The 23,585-nt window shown below is 53.0% G+C and overlaps 1 protein-coding gene across 1 annotated transcript in view; it reads right to left on the bottom strand.

The window, feature by feature from the left end:
• Positions 1-23,585, bottom strand: part of GBA2 (glucosylceramidase beta 2) — a gene marked incomplete in the record, with an annotated part of 106,283 nt that overhangs the window by 43,964 nt on the left and 38,734 nt on the right. Inside the window, 2 exon segments of the mRNA XM_077478229.1 lie at positions 14,956-15,215; positions 21,523-21,591. Of these exon segments, the coding sequence (XP_077334355.1) occupies positions 14,956-15,176 (221 nt within the window).

Below are 23,585 nucleotides of genomic sequence, written 5' to 3'. Positions count from 1 at the left end.
CATACATACAGAAGACCCCGACTCCATACATACAGAAGACCCCGACTCCATACATACAGAAGACCCCGACTCCACACATACAGAAGACCCCGACTCCACACATACAGAAGACCCCGACTCCACACATACAGAAGACCCCGACTCCACACATACAGAAGACCCCGACTCCACACATACAGAAGACCCCGACACCACACAGGGGGGCCGACTCCACACATACAGAAGACCCCGACTCCACACAGAGGACCCCAACTCCATACATACAGAAGACCCCGATTCCATACATACAGAAGACCCCCGACTCCACACATACAGAAGACCCCGACTCCACACATACAGAAGACCCCGACTCCATACATACAGAAGACCCCGACTCCACACATACAGAAGACCCCGACACCACACAGGGGGGCCGACTCCACACATACAGAAGACCCCGACACCACACAGAAGACCCCAACTCCATACATACAGAAGACCCCGATTCCATACATACAGAAGACCCCCGACTCCACACATACAGAAGACCCCGACTCCACACATACAGAAGACCCCGACTCCACACATACAGAAGACCCCGACTCCACACATACAGAAGACCCCGACTCTATACATACAGAAGACCCCGACTCCATACATACAGAAGACCCCGACTCCATACATACAGAAGACCCCGACTCCACACATACAGAAGACCCCGACTCCACACATACAGAAGACCCCGACTCCACACATACAGAAGACCCCGACTCCACACATACAGAAGACCCCGACTCCACACATACAGAAGACCCCGACTCCACACATACAGAAGACCCCGACTCCACACATACAGAAGACCCCGACTCCACACAGAAGACCCCGACTCCATACATACAGAAGACCCCGACTCCATACATACAGAAGACCCCGACTCCACACATACAGAAGACCCCGACACCACACAGGGGGGCCGACTCCACACATACAGAAGACCCCGACTCCACACAGAAGACCCCAACTCCATACATACAGAAGACCCCGATTCCACACAGAAGACCCCAACTCCATACATACAGAAGACCCCGATTCCACACAGAAGACCCCAACTCCATACATACAGAAGACCCCGACTCCATACATACAGAAGACCCCGACTCCATACATACAGAAGACCCCGATTCCACACAGAAGACCCCGACTCCACACAGAAGACCCCGACTCCATACATACAGAAGACCCCGACTCCATACATACAGAAGACCCCGACTCCACACAGAAGACCCCAACTCCACACATACAGAAGACCCCGACTCAACACAGAAGACCCCAACTCCATACATACAGAAGACCCCAACTCCATACATACAGAAGACCCCGACTCCACACAGAAGACCCCGACTCCACACAGAAGACCCCGACTCCACACAGAAGACCCCGACTCCACACAGAAGACCCCGACTCCACACAGAAGACCCCGACTCCATACATACAGAAGACCCCGACTCCATACATACAGAAGACCCCGACTCCATACATACAGAAGACCCCGACTCCATACATACAGAAGACCCCGACTCCATACATACAGAAGACCCCGACTCCATACATACAGAAGACCCCGACTCCATACATACAGAAGACCCCGACTCCATACATACAGAAGACCCCGACTCCATACATACAGAAGACCCCGACTCCATACATACAGAAGACCCCGACTCCATACATACAGAAGACCCCGACTCCACACATACAGAAGACCCCGACTCCACACATACAGAAGACCCCGACACCACACAGGGGGGCCGACTCCACACATACAGAAGACCCCGACTCCACACAGAAGACCCCAACTCCATACATACAGAAGACCCCGATTCCACACAGAAGACCCCAACTCCATACATACAGAAGACCCCGATTCCACACAGAAGACCCCAACTCCATACATACAGAAGACCCCGATTCCACACAGAAGACCCCAACTCCATACATACAGAAGACCCCGATTCCACACAGAAGACCCCGACTCCATACATACAGAAGACCCCGACTCCATACATACAGAAGACCCCGACTCCATACATACAGAAGACCCCGACACCACACAGGGGGGCCGACTCCACACATACAGAAGACCCCGACTCCATACATACAGAAGACCCCGACACCACACAGGGGGGCCGACTCCACACATACAGAAGACCCCGACACCACACAGAAGACCCCGACTCCATACATACAGAAGACCCCGACTCCATACATACAGAAGACCCCGACTCCACACATACAGAAGACCCCGACACCACACAGGGGGGCCGACTCCACACATACAGAAGACCCCGACTCCACACAGAAGACCCCAACTCCATACATACAGAAGACCCCGACTCCACACAGAAGACCCCCGACTCCATACATACAGAAGACCCCCGACTCCATACATACAGAAGACCCCCGATTCCATACATACAGAAGACCCCGACTCCACACATACAGAAGACCCCCGACTCCACACATACAGAAGACCCCCGACTCCACACATACAGAAGACCCCCGACTCCACACATACAGAAGACCCCCGACTCCACACATACAGAAGACCCCCGACTCCACACATACAGAAGACCCCGACTCCACACAGAAGACCCCGACTCCACACAGAAGACCCCCGACTCCACACAGAAGACCCCGACTCCACACAGAAGACCCCGACTCCACACAGAAGACCCCGACTCCACACAGAAGACCCCGACTCCACACAGAAGACCCCGACTCCATACATACAGAAGACCCCGACTCCATACATACAGAAGACCCCGACTCCACACAGAAGACCCCAACTCCACACATACAGAAGACCCCGACTCCACACAGAAGACCCCAACTCCATACATACAGAAGACCCCGACTCCATACATACAGAAGACCCCAACTCCATACATACAGAAGACCCCGACTCCACACAGAAGACCCCGACTCCATACATACAGAAGACCCCGACTCCATACATACAGAAGACCCCGACTCCATACATACAGAAGACCCCGACTCCACACATACAGAAGACCCCGACTCCACACATACAGAAGACCCCGACTCCACACATACAGAAGACCCCGACTCCACACAGGGGGGCCGACTCCACACATACAGAAGACCCCGACTCCACACAGAAGACCCCAACTCCATACATACAGAAGACCCCGATTCCACACAGAAGACCCCAACTCCATACATACAGAAGACCCCGATTCCACACAGAAGACCCCAACTCCATACATACAGAAGACCCCGATTCCACACAGAAGACCCCGACTCCACACAGAAGACCCCCGACTCCACACAGAAGACCCCCGACTCCACACAGAAGACCCCCGACTCCACACAGAAGACCCCCGACTCCACACAGAAGACCCCCGACTCCATACATACAGAAGACCCCCGATTCCACACATACAGAAGACCCCGACTCCACACATACAGAAGACCCCGACTCCATACATACAGAAGACCCCGACTCCACACATACAGAAGACCCCGACTCCACACATACAGAAGACCCCGACTCCACACATACAGAAGACCCCGACTCCACACATACAGAAGACCCCGACTCCACACATACAGAAGACCCCCGACTCCATACATACAGAAGACCCCCGACTCCATACATACAGAAGACCCCCGACTCCACACATACAGAAGACCCCGACTCCACACATACAGAAGACCCCGACTCCACACATACAGAAGACCCCGACTCCACACATACAGAAGACCCCGACTCCACACATACAGAAGACCCCGACTCCACACATACAGAAGACCCCGACTCCACACATACAGAAGACCCCCGACTCCACACATACAGAAGACCCCCGACTCCACACATACAGAAGACCCCGATTCCACACAGAAGACCCCAACTCCATACATACAGAAGACCCCGACTCCATACATACAGAAGACCCCGACTCCACACATACAGAAGACCCCGACACCACACAGGGGGGCCGACTCCACACATACAGAAGACCCCGACTCCATACATACAGAAGACCCCGACTCCACACAGAAGACCCCGACTCCACACAGAAGACCCCGACTCCACACAGAAGACCCCGACTCCACACAGAAGACCCCGACTCCATACATACAGAAGACCCCGACTCCATACATACAGAAGACCCCGACTCCATACATACAGAAGACCCCGACTCCATACATACAGAAGACCCCGACTCCACACATACAGAAGACCCCGACACCACACAGGGGGGCCGACTCCACACATACAGAAGACCCCGACTCCACACAGAAGACACAATACAGAAGACCCCCGACTCCACACAGAAGACCCCCGACTCCACACAGAAGACACAATACAGAAGACCCCACACAGAAGACACAATACAGAAGACCCCACACAGAAGACCCCGACTCCACACAGAAGACCCCACACAGAAGACCCCGACTCCACACAGAAGACCCCACACAGAAGACCCCGACACCACACAGAAGACCCCAAACAGAAGACCCCAAACAGAAGACCCCAAACAGAAGACCCCAAACAGAAGACCCCAAACAGAAGACCCCAAACAGAAGACCCCAAACAGAAGACCCCAAACAGAAGACCCCAAACAGAAGACCCCGACACCACACAGAAGACCCCACACAGAAGACCCCACACAGAAGACCCCCAACTCCACACAGAAGACCCCACACAGAAGACCCCCCGATACTACACAGAAGACACAATACAGAAGACCCCACACAGAAGGCACAATACAGAAGACCCCACACAGAAGGCACAATACAGAAGACCCCACACAGAAGGCACAATACAGAAGACCCCGACTCCACACAGAAGACTCCACACAGAAGACCCCACACATTAGACCCCCCGATACTACACAGAAGACCCCACACATAAGACCCCACACAGAAGACCCCGACTCCATACAGAAGACACAATACAGAAGACCCCCGACTCCACACAGAAGACCCCACACAGAAGACCCCACACAGAAGACCCCACACAGAAGGCACAATACAGAAGACTCCACACAGAAGACCCCACACAGAAGACCCCACACATTAGACCCCCCGATACTACACAGAAGACCCCACACATTAGACCCCCCGATACTACACAGAAGACCCCACACAGAAGACCCCACACATTAGACCCCCCGATACTACACAGAAGACCCCACACAGAAGACCCCACACAGAAGACCCCCGACTCCACACAGAAGACACAATACAGAAGACCCCGACTCCACACAGAAGACACAATACAGAAGACCCCGACTCCACACAGAAGACTCCACACAGAAGACCCCGACTCCATACAGAAGACCCCACACAGAAGACCCCTGATACTACACAGAAGACACCACACTGAAGACCCCCCGATACTACACAGAAGACCACACACAGAAGACCCCCCGACTCCACACAGAAGACCCCCCGACTCCACACAGAAGACACAATACAGAAGACCCCACACAGAAGACCCCACACAGAAGACCCCCGATACTACACAGAAGACACAATACAGAAGACCCCGACTCCACACAGAAGGCACAATACAGAAGACCCCGACTCCACACAGAAGACAATACAGAAGACCCCCGACTCCACACAGAAGACTCCACACAGAAGACTCCACACAGAAGACCCCACACAGAAGACCCCCGATACTACACAGAAGACACAATACAGAAGACCCCGACTCCACACAGAAGGCACAATACAGAAGACCCCGACTCCACACAGAAGACAATACAGAAGACCCCCGACTCCACACAGAAGACACCACACAGAAGACCCCACACAGAAGACCCCCGATACTGCACAGAAGACACAATACAGAAGACCCCGACTCCACACAGAAGGCACAATACAGAAGACCCCCGACTCCACACAGAAGACAATACAGAAGACCCCCGACTCCACACAGAAGACACCACAGAAGACCCCCGACTCCACACAGAAGACACCACACAGAAGACCCCACACAGAAGACACCACACAGAAGACTCCACACAGAAGACTCCACACAGAAGACCCCACACAGAAGACCCCACACAGAAGACCCCACACAGAAGACCCCACACAGAAGACCCCACACAGAAGACCCCACACAGAAGACTCCACACAGAAGACCCCACACAGAAGACCCCACACAGAAGACCCCGACTCCACACAGAAGACTCCACACAGAAGACCCCCGACTCCACACAGAAGACCCCACACAGAAGACCCCCCGATACTACACAGAAGACACAATACAGAAGACCCCACACAGAAGGCACAATACAGAAGACCCCGACTCCACACAGAAGACCCCACACAGAAGACCCCACACATTAGACCCCCCGATACTACACAGAAGACCCCACACATAAGACCCCACACAGAAGACCCCGACTCCATACAGAAGACACAATACAGAAGACCCCCGACTCCACACAGAAGACCCCACACAGAAGACCTCACACAGAAGACCCCACACAGAAGACCCCCCGATACTACACAGAAGACACAATACAGAAGACCCCACACAGAAGGCACAATACAGAAGACCCCGACTCCACACAGAAGACCCCACACAGAAGACCCCACACATTAGACCCCCCGATACTACACAGAAGACCCCACACATTAGACCCCCCGATACTACACAGAAGACCCCACACAGAAGACCCCACACATTAGACCCCCCGATACTACACAGAAGACCCCACACAGAAGACCCCACACAGAAGATTCCACACAGAAGACTCCACACAGAAGACCCCCGACTCCACACAGAAGACACAATACAGAAGACCCCGACTCCACACAGAAGACACAATACAGAAGACCCCCGACTCCACACAGAAGACTCCACACAGAAGACCCCGACTCCATACAGAAGACCCCACACAGAAGACCCCCGATACTACACAGAAGACACCACACTGAAGACCCCCCGATACTACACAGAAGACCACACACAGAAGACCCCCCGACTCCACACAGAAGACCCCCCGACTCCACACAGAAGACACAATACAGAAGACCCCACACAGAAGACCCCACACAGAAGACCCCCGATACTACACAGAAGACACAATACAGAAGACCCCGACTCCACACAGAAGACTCCACACAGAAGGCACAATACAGAAGACCCCGACTCCACACAGAAGACAATACAGAAGACCCCCGACTCCACACAGAAGACCCCACACAGAAGACTCCACACAGAAGACTCCACACAGAAGACTCCACACAGAAGACTCCACACAGAAGACCCCACACAGAAGACCCCACACAGAAGACCCCACACAGAAGACTCCACACAGAAGACTCCACACAGAAGACTCCACACAGAAGACTCCACACAGAAGACAATACAGAAGACCCCACACAGAAGACCCCACACAGAAGACAATACAGAAGACCCCCGACTCCACACAGAAGACCCCACACAGAAGACAATACAGAAGACCCCCGACTCCACACAGAAGACCCCACACAGAAGACCCCACACAGAAGACCCCACACAGAAGACAATACAGAAGACCCCCGACTCCACACAGAAGACCCCACACAGAAGACCCCACACATTAGACCCCCCGATACTACACAGAAGACCCCACACATTAGACCCCCCGATACTACACAGAAGACCCCACACAGAAGACCCCACACAGAAGATTCCACACAGAAGACTCCACACAGAAGACCCCCGACTCCACACAGAAGACACAATACAGAAGACCCCCGACTCCACACAGAAGACTCCACACAGAAGACCCCGACTCCATACAGAAGACCCCACACAGAAGACCCCCGATACTACACAGAAGACACCACACTGAAGACCCCCCGATACTACACAGAAGACCACACACAGAAGACCCCCCGACTCCACACAGAAGACCCCCCGACTCCACACAGAAGACACAATACAGAAGACCCCACACAGAAGACCCCACACAGAAGACCCCCGATACTACACAGAAGACACAATACAGAAGACCCCGACTCCACACAGAAGACTCCACACAGAAGGCACAATACAGAAGACCCCGACTCCACACAGAAGACAATACAGAAGACCCCCCGACTCCACACAGAAGACTCCACACAGAAGACTCCACACAGAAGACTCCACACAGAAGACTCCACACAGAAGACTCCACACAGAAGACACCACACAGAAGACCCCACACAGAAGACCCCACACAGAAGACTCCACACAGAAGACCCCCGACTCCACACAGAAGACTCCACACAGAAGACCCCGACTCCATACAGAAGACCCCACACAGAAGACTCCACACAGAAGACTCCACACAGAAGACTCCACACAGAAGACCCCGACTCCATACAGAAGACCCCACACAGAAGACTCCACACAGAAGACTCCACACAGAAGACCCCACACAGAAGACCCCACACAGAAGACCCCACACAGAAGACCCCCGACTCCACACAGAAGACCCCGACTCCACACAGAAGACCCCGACTCCACACAGAAGACCCCGACTCCACACAGAAGACCCCGACTCCACACAGAAGACCCCACACAGAAGACTCTCGATACTACACAGAAGACACCACACTGAAGACCCCCCGATACTACACAGAAGACCACACACAGAAGACCCCACACAGAAGACACAATACAGAAGACCCCACACAGAAGACCCCACACAGAAGACCCCGACACCACACTGAAGACCCCCCGATACTACACAGAAGACACGATACAGAAGACCCCCGACTCCACACAGAAGACCCCGACTCCACACAGAAGACTCCACACAGAAGACCCCGACTCCACACAGAAGACACCACACAGAAGACCCCCGACTCCACACAGAAGACACCACACAGAAGACCCCCGACTCCACACAGAAGACTCCACACAGAAGACCCCCGACTCCACACAGAAGACTCCACACAGAAGACCCCCGACTCCACACAGAAGACTCCACACAGAAGACCCCCGACTCCACACAGAAGACTCCACACAGAAGACCCCACACAGAAGAAGACACAATACAGAAGACCCCCGACTCCACACAGAAGACCCCACACAGAAGACTCCACACAGAAGACTCCACACAGAAGACACAATACAGAAGACACCACACAGAAGACACAATACAGAAGACACCACACAGAAGACTCCACACAGAAGACCCCACACAGAAGACTCCACACAGAAGACCCCGACTCCACACAGAAGACCCCGACTCCACACAGAAGACCCCGACTCCACACAGAAGACCCCACACAGAAGACTCCCGATACTACACAGAAGACCACACACAGAAGACCCCCCGACTCCACACAGAAGACCCCACACAGAAGACCCCACACAGAAGACCCCACACAGAAGACCCCACACAGAAGACCCCCCGATACTACACAGAAGACACGATACAGAAGACCCCCGACTCCACACAGAAGACTCCACACAGAAGACCCCGACACAATACAGAAGACCCCCGACTCCACACAGAAGACTCCACACAGAAGACTCCACACAGAAGACACCACACAGAAGACCCCACACAGAAGACCCCACACAGAAGACACCACACAGAAGACTCCACACAGAAGACCCCCGACTCCACACAGAAGACCCCCGACTCCACACAGAAGACTCCACACAGAAGACTCCACACAGAAGACTCCACACAGAAGACCCCGACACAATACAGAAGACCCCCGACTCCACACAGAAGACTCCACACAGAAGACCCCCGACTCCACACAGAAGACTCCACACAGAAGACCCCACACAGAAGAAGACACAATACAGAAGACCCCCGACTCCACACAGAAGACTCCACACAGAAGACTCCACACAGAAGAAGACACAATACAGAAGACCCCCGACTCCACACAGAAGACCCCACACAGAAGACTCCACACAGAAGACTCCACACAGAAGACACCCGACACCACACAGAAGACCCCACACAGAAGACTCCACACAGAAGACACCCGACACCACACAGAAGACCCCACACAGAAGACCCCACACAGAAGACCCCCGACTCCACACAGAAGACCCCACACAGAAGACTCCACACAGAAGACACCCGACACCACACAGAAGACTCCACACAGAAGACCCCACACAGAAGACCCCCGACTCCACACAGAAGACTCCACACAGAAGACCCCGACACAATACAGAAGACCCCCGACTCCACACAGAAGACACAATACAGAAGACCCCCCGACTCCACACAGAAGACACAATACAGAAGACCCCCGACTCCACACAGAAGACTCCACACAGAAGACCCCGACTCCATACAGAAGACCCCACACAGAAGACCCCACACAGAAGACCCCACACAGAAGACCCCCGACTCCACACAGAAGACCCCACACAGAAGACCCCCGACTCCACACAGAAGACTCCACACAGAAGACCCCGACACAATACAGAAGACCCCCGACTCCACACAGAAGACACAATACAGAAGACCCCCCGACTCCACACAGAAGACACAATACAGAAGACCCCCGACTCCACGCAGAAGACTCCACACAGAAGACCCCCGACTCCACACAGAAGACTCCACACAGAAGACCCCGACACAATACAGAAGACCCCCGACTCCACACAGAAGACTCCACACAGAAGACTCCACACAGAAGACTCCACACAGAAGACCCCACACAGAAGACCCCACACATTAGACCCCCCGATACTACACAGAAGACCCCACACATAAGACCCCACACAGAAGACCCCACACATTAGACCCCCCGATACTACACAGAAGACCCCACACAGAAGACCCCACACAGAAGACCCCGACTCCATACAGAAGACACAATACAGAAGACCCCCGACTCCACACAGAAGACCCCACACAGAAGACCTCACACAGAAGACCCCACACAGAAGACCCCCCGATACTACACAGAAGACACAATACAGAAGACTCCACACAGAAGGCACAATACAGAAGACCCCGACTCCACACAGAAGACCCCACACAGAAGACCCCACACATTAGACCCCCCGATACTACACAGAAGACCCCACACATTAGACCCCCCGATACTACACAGAAGACCCCACACAGAAGACCCCACACATTAGACCCCCCGATACTACACAGAAGACCCCACACAGAAGACCCCACACAGAAGACCCCCGACTCCACACAGAAGACACAATACAGAAGACCCCGACTCCACACAGAAGACACAATACAGAAGACCCCGACTCCACACAGAAGACTCCACACAGAAGACCCCGACTCCATACAGAAGACCCCACACAGAAGACCCCCGATACTACACAGAAGACACCACACTGAAGACCCCCCGATACTACACAGAAGACCACACACAGAAGACCCCCCGACTCCACACAGAAGACCCCCCGACTCCACACAGAAGACACAATACAGAAGACCCCACACAGAAGACCCCACACAGAAGACCCCCGATACTACACAGAAGACACAATACAGAAGACCCCGACTCCACACAGAAGGCACAATACAGAAGACCCCGACTCCACACAGAAGACAATACAGAAGACCCCCGACTCCACACAGAAGACTCCACACAGAAGACTCCACACAGAAGACACCACACAGAAGACCCCACACAGAAGACCCCCGATACTACACAGAAGACACAATACAGAAGACCCCGACTCCACACAGAAGGCACAATACAGAAGACCCCCGACTCCACACAGAAGACTCCACACAGAAGACCCCACACAGAAGACTCCACACAGAAGACCCCACACAGAAGACCCCACACAGAAGACCCCACACAGAAGACTCCACACAGAAGACCCCACACAGAAGACCCCACACAGAAGACCCCACACAGAAGACCCCACACAGAAGACCCCACACAGAAGACCCCACACAGAAGACTCCACACAGAAGACTCCACACAGAAGACCCCCGACTCCACACAGAAGACTCCACACAGAAGACTCCACACAGAAGACCCCGACTCCACACAGAAGACCCCACACAGAAGACCCCACACAGAAGACCCCACACAGAAGACCCCACACAGAAGACTCCACACAGAAGACTCCACACAGAAGACTCCACACAGAAGACCCCACACAGAAGACTCCACACAGAAGACTCCACACAGAAGACTCCACACAGAAGACTCCACACAGAAGACTCCACACAGAAGACTCCACACAGAAGACCCCACACAGAAGACCCCACACAGAAGACCCCGACTCCACACAGAAGACCCCACACAGAAGACTCCACACAGAAGACCCCACACAGAAGACCCCACACAGAAGACCCCGACTCCACACAGAAGACCCCACACAGAAGACTCCACACAGAAGACTCCACACAGAAGACTCCACACAGAAGACCCCGACTCCATACAGAAGACCCCACACAGAAGACTCCACACAGAAGACCCCACACAGAAGACCCCACACAGAAGACCCCGACTCCACACAGAAGACCCCACACAGAAGACTCCACACAGAAGACTCCACACAGAAGACTCCACACAGAAGACCCCGACTCCATACAGAAGACCCCACACAGAAGACTCCACACAGAAGACTCCACACAGAAGACCCCACACAGAAGACCCCACACAGAAGACCCCACACAGAAGACCCCACACAGAAGACCCCACACAGAAGACCCCACACAGAAGACCCCACACAGAAGACCCCACACAGAAGACCCCACACAGAAGACTCCACACAGAAGACTCCACACAGAAGACCCCACACAGAAGACTCCACACAGAAGACCCCGACTCCATACAGAAGACCCCACACAGAAGACTCCACACAGAAGACCCCACACAGAAGACCCCACACAGAAGACCCCGACTCCACACAGAAGACCCCGACTCCACACAGAAGACCCCACACAGAAGACTCCACACAGAAGACTCCACACAGAAGACCCCGACTCCATACAGAAGACCCCACACAGAAGACTCCACACAGAAGACTCCACACAGAAGACCCCACACAGAAGACCCCACACAGAAGACCCCGACTCCACACAGAAGACCCCGACTCCACACAGAAGACCCCGACTCCACACAGAAGACCCCGACTCCACACAGAAGACCCCGACTCCACACAGAAGACCCCACACAGAAGACTCTCGATACTACACAGAAGACCACACACAGAAGACCCCACACAGAAGACCCCACACAGAAGACACAATACAGAAGACCCCACACAGAAGACCCCACACAGAAGACCCCGACACCACACTGAAGACCCCCCGATACTACACAGAAGACACGATACAGAAGACCCCCGACTCCACACAGAAGACTCCACACAGAAGACCCCGACTCCACACAGAAGACACCACACAGAAGACCCCCGACTCCACACAGAAGACTCCACACAGAAGACCCCCGACTCCACACAGAAGACTCCACACAGAAGACCCCCGACTCCACACAGAAGACTCCACACAGAAGACACCCGACTCCACACAGAAGACTCCACACAGAAGACCCCACACAGAAGAAGACACAATACAGAAGACCCCCGACTCCACACAGAAGACCCCACACAGAAGACTCCACACAGAAGACACAATACAGAAGACACCACACAGAAGACACCACACAGAAGACTCCACACAGAAGACCCCACACAGAAGACCCCACACAGAAGACCCCACACAGAAGACCCCACACAGAAGACCCCACACAGAAGACCCCGACTCCACACAGAAGACCCCGACTCCACACAGAAGACCCCGACTCCACACAGAAGACCCCGACTCCACACAGAAGACCCCACACAGAAGACTCCCGATACTACACAGAAGACCACACACAGAAGACCCCCCGACTCCACACAGAAGACCCCACACAGAAGACCCCACACAGAAGACCCCACACAGAAGACCCCACACAGAAGACCCCCCGATACTACACAGAAGACACGATACAGAAGACCCCCGACTCCACACAGAAGACTCCACACAGAAGACTCCACACAGAAGACTCCACACAGAAGACTCCACACAGAAGACCCCGACACAATACAGAAGACCCCGACACAATACAGAAGACCCCCGACTCCACACAGAAGACCCCCGACTCCACACAGAAGACCCCCGACTCCACACAGAAGACTCCACACAGAAGACTCCACACAGAAGACCCCACACAGAAGACACCACACAGAAGACTCCACACAGAAGACCCCGACTCCACACAGAAGACCCCACACAGAAGACTCCACACAGAAGACTCCACACAGAAGACTCCACACAGAAGACTCCACACAGAAGACCCCGACACAATACAGAAGACCCCCGACTCCACACAGAAGACTCCACACAGAAGACCCCCGACTCCACACAGAAGACTCCACACAGAAGACACCCGACTCCACACAGAAGACTCCACACAGAAGACCCCACACAGAAGACCCCGACACAATACAGAAGACCCCCGACTCCACACAGAAGACCCCACACAGAAGACTCCACACAGAAGACTCCACACAGAAGACACCCGACACCACACAGAAGACCCCACACAGAAGACCCCACACAGAAGACCCCCGACTCCACAGAGAAGACTCCACACAGAAGACCCCACACAGAACACTCCACACAGAAGACACAATACAGAAGACCCCCCGACTCCACACAGAAGACACAATACAGAAGACCCCCGACTCCACGCAGAAGACTCCACACAGAAGACCCCCGACTCCACACAGAAGACTCCACACAGAAGACCCCGACACAATACAGAAGACCCCCGACTCCACACAGAAGACTCCACACAGAAGACTCCACACAGAAGACCCCACACAGAAGACCCCACACAGAAGACCCCACACAGAAGACTCCACACAGAAGACCCCGACTCCACACACACACTATGAGGAGTACACAGAGTCAGTGGTGAGGTGTACACAGCACAGGGGTCACTCACCTGAGGCCCATAGGTAGGTGGTGGAGGATGGCGGAGGGGGAGACGTGCTCCAGTTGGAAGGGTTTACTCTTCTCCTTAAACTCGTGTGCCAGGCAGATCCTCCATCCATGGCTGGGCACCCCAAACCCGGGCACTGCCCCCTGGTACTCGTCCATCAGAGTGTGGCTGGTGTCCATTATCCGAGTGTCACTGACAAACTGTGAGCCAGCAGATGTCTCCATTCGTCACACCCAGGAGAGCAAAGTCCTTGCTGTGAATTCCTGCAACACAAATCATCATCACTGTGCGTTCTACTGTCCCATCCCCTCGCATGGAGCGAGTACACACTATATCACCACAAGTATTGGGACACCGCACTTTACACACTATATTATCACAAGTATTGGGACGCTGCACTTTACACACTATATTATCACAAGTATTGGGACGCTGCACTTTACACACACACACATGACCTCTAATGACTAGCTGCAAAGGGCCAACTCAATATTGAACTCTCCAGACCAAGACTGGGGGGTCATTAAAGGTCATGTGTGTGTAAAGATAGAATACACAGAGTATATAATACACAGAAAATACATCCCATATCACTAAGCGTATAATGAGGGGGTCACATGATCAGCACAGACATCCCTCCTCCTATCAGGTGACAGCAGTCATGTGATCAGTATTAAGCTCTATGGGAGGATCCTCGGGCACTCACATTACCTTGGCTCTCAGTATTAGTAAATATGGAGTGGAGCAGAACACCGACAGTCCCTGGACTTCCCTACAGCAGTCTGCCCACACTGGGCGAGAGTCGGGATCCCGGGATGAAACTCCTCAGAAAAATGCAGAGTGCAGGACGGGCACATCACACCGATATGAGCCAACAACTCGCTCAACTAGTTCTGTACCACCTCATCGTTCTCCTCCAGGCCATCACCTCACATCACCCAGATAATGACACCCTCCTCCAGAGACATGTTACTCCAAATAACCCTCCGCTCAGCCTCACCCCCTCATTAAATCCCCAATCTGTGTCAGACGTGTGTTGTGTCATCTACCAGGAATACATGGCATTCCATATACCAACCGAAAGAACAGCAACCGTCCCCGACTAGAACCATCTCCCACCACACCTCTCTACTCTACGACCGGCCCTCCCCCACCTCTCCACTCTCCGACCGGCCCTCCCCCGCCTCTCCGCTCTACGACCGGCCCTCCCCCGCCTCTCCATTCTCCATTCTATGACCAGTCGTCCTCGGCCCTCCATTCTCCAGTCCATGACCAGTCGTCCTCGGCCCTCCATTCTCCAGTCCATGACCAGTCGTCCTCGGCCCTCCATTCTCCAGTCTATGACCAGTAGTCCTCTGCCCTCCATTCTCCAGTCCATGACCAGTCGTCCTCTGCCCTCCATTCTCCAGTCTATGACCAGTCGTCCTCTGCCCTCCATTCTCCAGTCTATGACCAGTCGTCCTCCACCTCTCCATTCTCCAGTCTATGACCAGTCGTCCTCTGCCCTCCATTATCCAGTCTATGACCAGTCGTCCTCCACCTCTCCATTCTCCAGTCCATGACCAGTCGTCCTCTGCCCTCCATTCTCCAGTCCATGACCAGTAGTCCTCTGCCCTCCATTCTCCAGTCCATGACCAGTCGTCCTCTGCCCTCCATTCTCCAGTCTATGACCAGTAGTCCTCTGCCCTCCATTCTCCAGTCCATGACCAGTCGTCCTCTGCCCTCCATTCTCCAGTCTATGACCAGTCCTCCCCTGCCCTCCATTCTATGACCAGTCGTTCTCTGCCCTCCATTCTATGACCAGTCGTCCTCTGCCCTCCATTCTCCAGTCTATGACCAGTCGTCCTCTGCCCTCCATTCTCCAGTCTATGACCAGTCGTCCTCCACCTCTCCATTCTCCAGTCTATGACCAGTCGTCCTCTGCCCTCCATTCTCCAGTCTATGACCAGTCGTCCTCGGCCCTCCATTCTCCAGTCCATGACCAGTCGTCCTCGGCCCTCCATTCTCCAGTCCATGACCAGTCGTCCTCTGCCCTCCATTCTCCAGTCCATGACCAGTCGTCCTCTGCCCTCCATTCTCCAGTCTATGACCAGTAGTCCTCTGCCCTCCATTCTCCAGTCCATGACCAGTCGTCCTCTGCCCTCCATTCTCCAGTCTATGACCAGTCGTCCTCTGCCCTCCATTCTCCAGTCTATGACCAGTCGTCCTCCACCTCTCCATTCTCCAGTCTATGACCAGTCGTCCTCTGCCCTCCATTATCCAGTCTATGACCAGTCGTCCTCCACCTCTCCATTCTCCAGTCCATGACCAGTCGTCCTCTGCCCTCCATTCTCCAGTCCATGACCAGTAGTCCTCTGCCCTCCATTCTCCAGTCCATGACCAGTCGTCCTCTGCCCTCCATTCTCCAGTCTATGACCAGTAGTCCTCTGCCCTCCATTCTCCAGTCCATGACCAGTCGTCCTCTGCCCTCCATTCTCCAGTCTATGACCAGTCCTCCCCTGCCCTCCATTCTATGACCAGTCGTTCTCTGCCCTCCATTCTATGACCAGTCGTCCTCTGCCCTCCATTCTCCAGTCTATGACCAGTCGTCCTCTGCCCTCCATTCTCCAGTCTATGACCAGTCGTCCTCCACCTCTCCATTCTCCAGTCTATGACCAGTCGTCCTCTGCCCTCCATTCTCCAGTCTATGACCAGTCGTCCTCCACCTCTCCATTCTCCAGTCCATGACCAGTCGTCCTCTGCCCTCCATTCTCCAGTCCATGACCAGTAGTCCTCTGCCCTCCATTCTCCAGTCCATGACCAGTCGTCCTCTGCCCTCCATTCTCCAGTCTATGACCAGTAGTTCTCTGCCCTCCATTCTCCAGTCCATGACCAGTCGTCCTCTGCCCTCCATTCTCCAGTCTATGACCAGTCATCCCCTGCCCTCCATTCTATGACCAGTCGTTCTCTGCCCTCCATTCTATGACCAGTCGTCCTCTGCCCTCCATTCTCCAGTCTATGACCAGTCGTCCTCTGCCCTCCATTCTCCAGTCTATGACCAGTCGTCCTCCACCTCTCCATTCTCCAGTCTATGACCAGTCGTCCTCCACCTCTCCATTCTCCAGTCTATGACCAGTCGTCCTCTGCCCTCCATTCTCCAGTCTATGACCAGTCCTCCTCCACCACTCCATTCTCCAATCTATGACCAGTCGTCCTCTGCCCTCCATTCTCCAGTCTATGACCAGTCGTCCTCTGCCCTCCATTCTCCAGTCTATGACCAGTCGTCCTCTGCCCTCCATTCTCCAGTCTATGACCAGTCCTCCTCCAGTCTATGACCAGTCCTCCTCCACCTCTCCATTCTCCAGTCTATGACCAGTCGTCCTCTGCCCTCCATTCTCCAGTCTATGACCAGTCCTCCTCCAGTCTATGACCAGTCCTCCTCCACCTCTCCATTCTCCAGTCTATGACCAGTCGTCCTCTGCCCTCCATTCTCCAGTCTATGACCAGTCCTCCTCCACCTCTCCATTCTCCAATCTATGACCAGTCGTCCTCTGCCCTCCATTCTCCAGTCTATGACCAGTCGTCCTCTGCCCTCCATTCTCCAGTCTATGACCAGTCGTCCTCTGCCCTCCATTCTCCAGTCTATGACCAGTCCTCCTCCAGTCTATGACCAGTCCTCCTCCACCTCTCCATTCTCCAGTCTATGACCAGTCGTCCTCTGCTCTCCATTCTCCAGTCTATGACCAGTCGTCCTCTGCTCTCCATTCTCCAGTCTATGACCAGTCATCCCCTGCCCTCCATTCTCCAGCCTATGACCAGTCCCTCCTCCACCTCTCCATTCTCCAATCTATGACCAGTCGTCCTCTGCCCTCCATTCTCCAGTCTATGACCAGTCCTCCTCCACCTCTCCATTCTCCAATCTATGACCAGTCGTCCTCTGCCCTCCATTCTCCAGTCTATGACCAGTCGTCCTCTGCCCTCCATTCTCCAGTCTATGACCAGTCCTCCTCCAGTCTATGACCAGTCCTCCTCCACCTCTCCATTCTCCAGTCTATGACCAGTCGTCCTCTGCTCTCCATTCTCCAGTCTATGACCAGTCGTCCTCTGCCCTCCATTCTCCAGTCTATGACCAGTCCCTCCTCTACATTCTCCAGTTTATGACCAGTCCCTCCTCTACATTCTCCAGTCTATGACCAGTCCCTCCTCTCCATTCTCCAGTCTATGACCAGTCCATCCTCTCCAGTCTATGACCAGTCCATCCTCTCCATTCTCCAGTCTATGACCAGTCCCTCCTCTACATTCTCCAGTCTATGACCAGTCCCTCCTCTACATTCTCCAGTCTATGACCAGTCACTCCTCTACATTCTACAGTCCATGACCAGTCCCTCCTCTACATTCTACAGTCCATGACCAGTCCCTCCTCTCTATTCTACAGTCCATGACCAGTCCCTCCTCTACATTCTCCAGTCCATGACCAGTCCATCCTCTCCATTCTCCAGTCTATGACCAGTCCATCCTCTCCATTCTCCAGTCTATGACCAGTCCATCCTCTCCATTCTCCAGTCTATGACCAGTCCCTCCTCTCCATTCTCCAGTCTATGACCAGTCGTCCTCTGCCCTCCATTCTCCAGTCTATGACCAGTCCTCCTCCAGTCTATGACCAGTCCTCCTCCACCTCTCCATTCTCCAGTCTATGACCAGTCGTCCTCTGCCCTCCATTCTCCAGTCTATGACCAGTCGTCCTCCACCTCTCCATTCTCCAATCTATGACCAGTCGTCCTCTGCCCTCCATTCTCCAGTCTATGACCAGTCGTCCTCTGCCCTCCATTCTCCAGTCTATGACCAGTCGTCCTCTGCCCTCCATTCTCCAGTCTATGACCAGTCCTCCTCCAGTCTATGACCAGTCCTCCTCCACCTCTCCATTCTCCAGTCTATGACCAGTCGTCCTCTGCTCTCCATTCTCCAGTCTATGACCAGTCATCCCCTGCCCTCCATTCTCCAGCCTATGACCAGTCCCTCCTCCACCTCTCCATTCTCCAATCTATGACCAGTCGTCCTCTGCCCTCCATTCTCCAGTCTATGACCAGTCCTCCTCCACCTCTCCATTCTCCAATCTATGACCAGTCGTCCTCTGCCCTCCATTCTCCAGTCTATGACCAGTCCTCCTCCAGTCTATGACCAGTCCTCCTCCACCTCTCCATTCTTCAGTCTATGACCAGTCGTCCTCTGCTCTCCATTCTCCAGTCTATGACCAGTCGTCCTCTGCCCTCCATTCTCCAGTCTATGACCAGTCCCTCCTCTACATTCTCCAGTTTATGACCAGTCCCTCCTCTCCATTCTCCAGTCTATGACCAGTCCATCCTCTCCATTCTCCAGTCTATGACCAGTCCATCCTCTCCATTCTCCAGTCTATGACCAGTCCCTCCTCTACATTCTCCAGTCTATGACCAGTCCCTCCTCTACATTCTCCAGTCTATGACCAGTCCCTCCTCTCTATTCTACAGTCCATGACCAGTCCCTCCTCTCTATTCTACAGTCCATGACCAGTCCCTCCTCTCTATTCTACAGTCCATGACCAGTCCCTCCTCTCTATTCTACAGTCCATGACCAGTCCCTCCTCTCTATTCTACAGTCCATGACCAGTCCCTCCTCTCTATTCTACAGTCCATGACCAGTCCCTCCTCTCTATTCTACAGTCCATGACCAGTCCCTCCTCTCTATTCTACAGTCCATGACCAGTCCCTCCTCTCTATTCTACAGTCCATGACCAGTCCCTCCTCTCTATTCTACAGTCCATGACCAGTCCCTCCTCTCTATTCTACAGTCCATGACCAGTCCCTCCTCTCTATTCTACAGTCCATGACCAGTCCATCCTCTCTATTCTACAGTCCATGACCAGTCCATCCTCTCTATTCTACAGTCCATCCTCTCTATTCTACAGTCCATCCTCTCTATTCTACAGTCCATCCTCTCTATTCTACAGTCCATCCTCTCTATTCTACAGTCCATCCTCTCTATTCTACAGTCCATCCTCTCTATTCTACAGTCCATCCTCTCTATTCTACAGTCCATCCTCTCTATTCTACAGTCCATCCTCTCTATTCTACAGTCCATCCTCTCTATTCTACAGTCCATCCTCTCTATTCTACAGTCCATCCTCTCTATTCTACAGTCCATCCTCTCTATTCTACAGTCCATCCTCTCTATTCTACAGTCCATCCTCTCCATTCTCCAGTCTATGACCAGTCCATCCTCTCCATTCTCCAGTCTATGACCAGTCCCTCCTCTACATTCTCCAGTCTATGACCAGTCCCTCCTCTACATTCTCCAGTCTATGACCAGTCCATCCTCTCCATTCTCCAGTCTATGACCAGTCCATCCTCTCCATTCTCCAGTCCATGACCAGTCCCTCCTCTCCATTCTCCAGTCTATGACTTGTTCTTAATTTAGTTTAAGAAAAAAAAGGGAAAAAATAAAAAAGGCAGGTATGTCCGCAAATAGGGGGTTCGGTTAATTCTACCCCTATTAAATCCTTGTGTAAGGGGTTGGCGCCGTAACCAAATAGCATATACGTATATGACTTGTTCTTACCTGGCTGATCCAGAGATCCGATCACCAGACAGGGAATTCCTCAATGAGATGTCAAGCGGCTGGCAGCACCTGGACAGACAGAGATCAGACTAAGCCTTCAATTCTACGATCAATAATCCTGATACTTTCTATGATCAGCTTACTCTAATCACACTTGGATTAATACTCTATTATCTAACTCCAGATCAGTGTGCTGCATCCATCGGTGTTACAGGACTAACAGCTCTGTTTATAAACACAGACCCAAGTCTTTACGATATATATCCATGGATATGGACACCTCCACCCTGATGATGTAAGGACTTCGTACAGGTCTCTTCGATATCAGAGAGCTTCATATACATTCCTATTATTATGGACAGGCCTCCTGTAAGCTCTTGGGAGGGAGGGTCAGCTCTGGGGACCATTTGGTTTATTGCACAGTGCTGTGAATCTAACCATTGGAGCTTCCTGATTGGAAGACAGTGATGACCCCATCAGTGAGCAGCTTTAAAGTCCAATCACAGCGCTAACCAAGCTGTTTTGTATCTGAGGGATGGAAATGTTATTGGGGGGGGGGGGGGGGGGAATTGTGATAGATCCAACCAGGGCAGGGGCTTTTGGAGAGGATTAGGGCCAAGCCTCCTTACCCACTGATTATGGCCCATGGGGAGAGCCCATGGACCACCACTTAATAGACGCTGAGAGCAAGGCTTGGGTTGCATCTCTGAAAAAGGACACTAGGCTTTCCTGTAGCATAAAGTTGTTGGAATGAGTTTACAGACTGGGTTGGAGAGGGAATATGGTGGGCCTCCTGCAGACTGGGTTGGAGAGGGAATATGGTGGGCCTCCTGCAGACTGGGTTGGAGAGGAAATATGGTGGGCCTCCTGCAGACTGGGTTGGAGAGGGAATATGGTGGGCCTCCTGCAGACTGGGTTGGAGAGGGAATATGGTGGGCCTCCTGCAGACTGGGTTGGAGAGGGAATATGGTGGGCCTCCTGCAGACTGGGTTGGAGAGGGAATATGGTGGGCCTCCTGCAGACTGGGTTGGAGAGGGAATATGGTGGGCCTCCTGCAGACTGGGTTGGAGAGGGAATATGGTGGGCCTCCTGCAGACTGGGTTGGAGAGGGAATATGGTGGGCCTCCTGCAGACTGGGTTGGAGAGGGAATATGGTGGGCCTCCTGCAGACTGGGTTGGAGAGGGAATATGGTGGACCTCCCGCAGACTGGGTTGGAGAAGCTTCTTCACTTCGGACAGAAATATTTATCAACGAATATCCCTCAAGAGATCTATGAAGATAAATGGATTCCACCTTTTCAGACTGCTATTGTCTGATAGTCTGCGGTGTTTTTTTTTTATATGTGTTTATTGTTACGTAGGTGTTGTCCATTGCTCTGTTGTTTCTGTTTGTCTGATCATCTCTTGTAGATGAGGTTAATCTTGTGGACACTTTATTTTATTTTATTTTTTTCTAAACTCTTTATTGAAAGAGGTACCTGACAGTTATCAAATGCGCTCCATATGAGAAAACAAAACAGTGCGGTATATCTAATGCAGCGTACACGCGATTGGAAATTCGGCCAGCAAAAGACCGATGAGAGCTTTTTGTCGGAAAATGCGACCGTGTGTATGCTCCATCGGAATTTTGCTGGCCGAATTTCCACCAGCAAAATATTTAAAGCAGGTTCTCAATTTTTCCCCACGGAAAAAGTTTTGAGCGGAAATCCCGATCGCCTGTAGCAATTCCGACGTGCAAAATTCCTACGCATGCTCGGAAACAATTTGACACATGCTCGGAAAGCATTGAACTTCATTTTCTCAGCTCGTCGTTGCGTTGTACGTCACCGCGGTCTTGGCGGTCCAAATTTCAGCAAACTTTTGTGTGACTCGTGTGTATGCAAGCCAAGTTTAAGCGTAACGCCGTCAAAAAAACCCCCCATCATAGCTTTTTCCGACGAGAATTCTGATCGCGTGTACGCAGCATTATAGTGCAAAATGTCAATGTCTTTACAAGTTCACTGCATTTATCAGCATGTCGATCTCGATATACGTTATAGAAAACACCATAGAAACAATAGATA

Source organism: Lithobates pipiens, unplaced genomic scaffold (assembly GCF_037356315.1).
Source record: "Lithobates pipiens isolate NorthernLeopardFrog02 unplaced genomic scaffold, aLitPip1_a1.2 Scaffold_13, whole genome shotgun sequence".
Classification (NCBI taxonomy): domain Eukaryota; kingdom Metazoa; phylum Chordata; class Amphibia; order Anura; family Ranidae; genus Lithobates; species Lithobates pipiens.
Note: the sequence above shows the minus strand (reverse complement) of the source record. Positions and strands in the feature narration are given on the sequence as shown.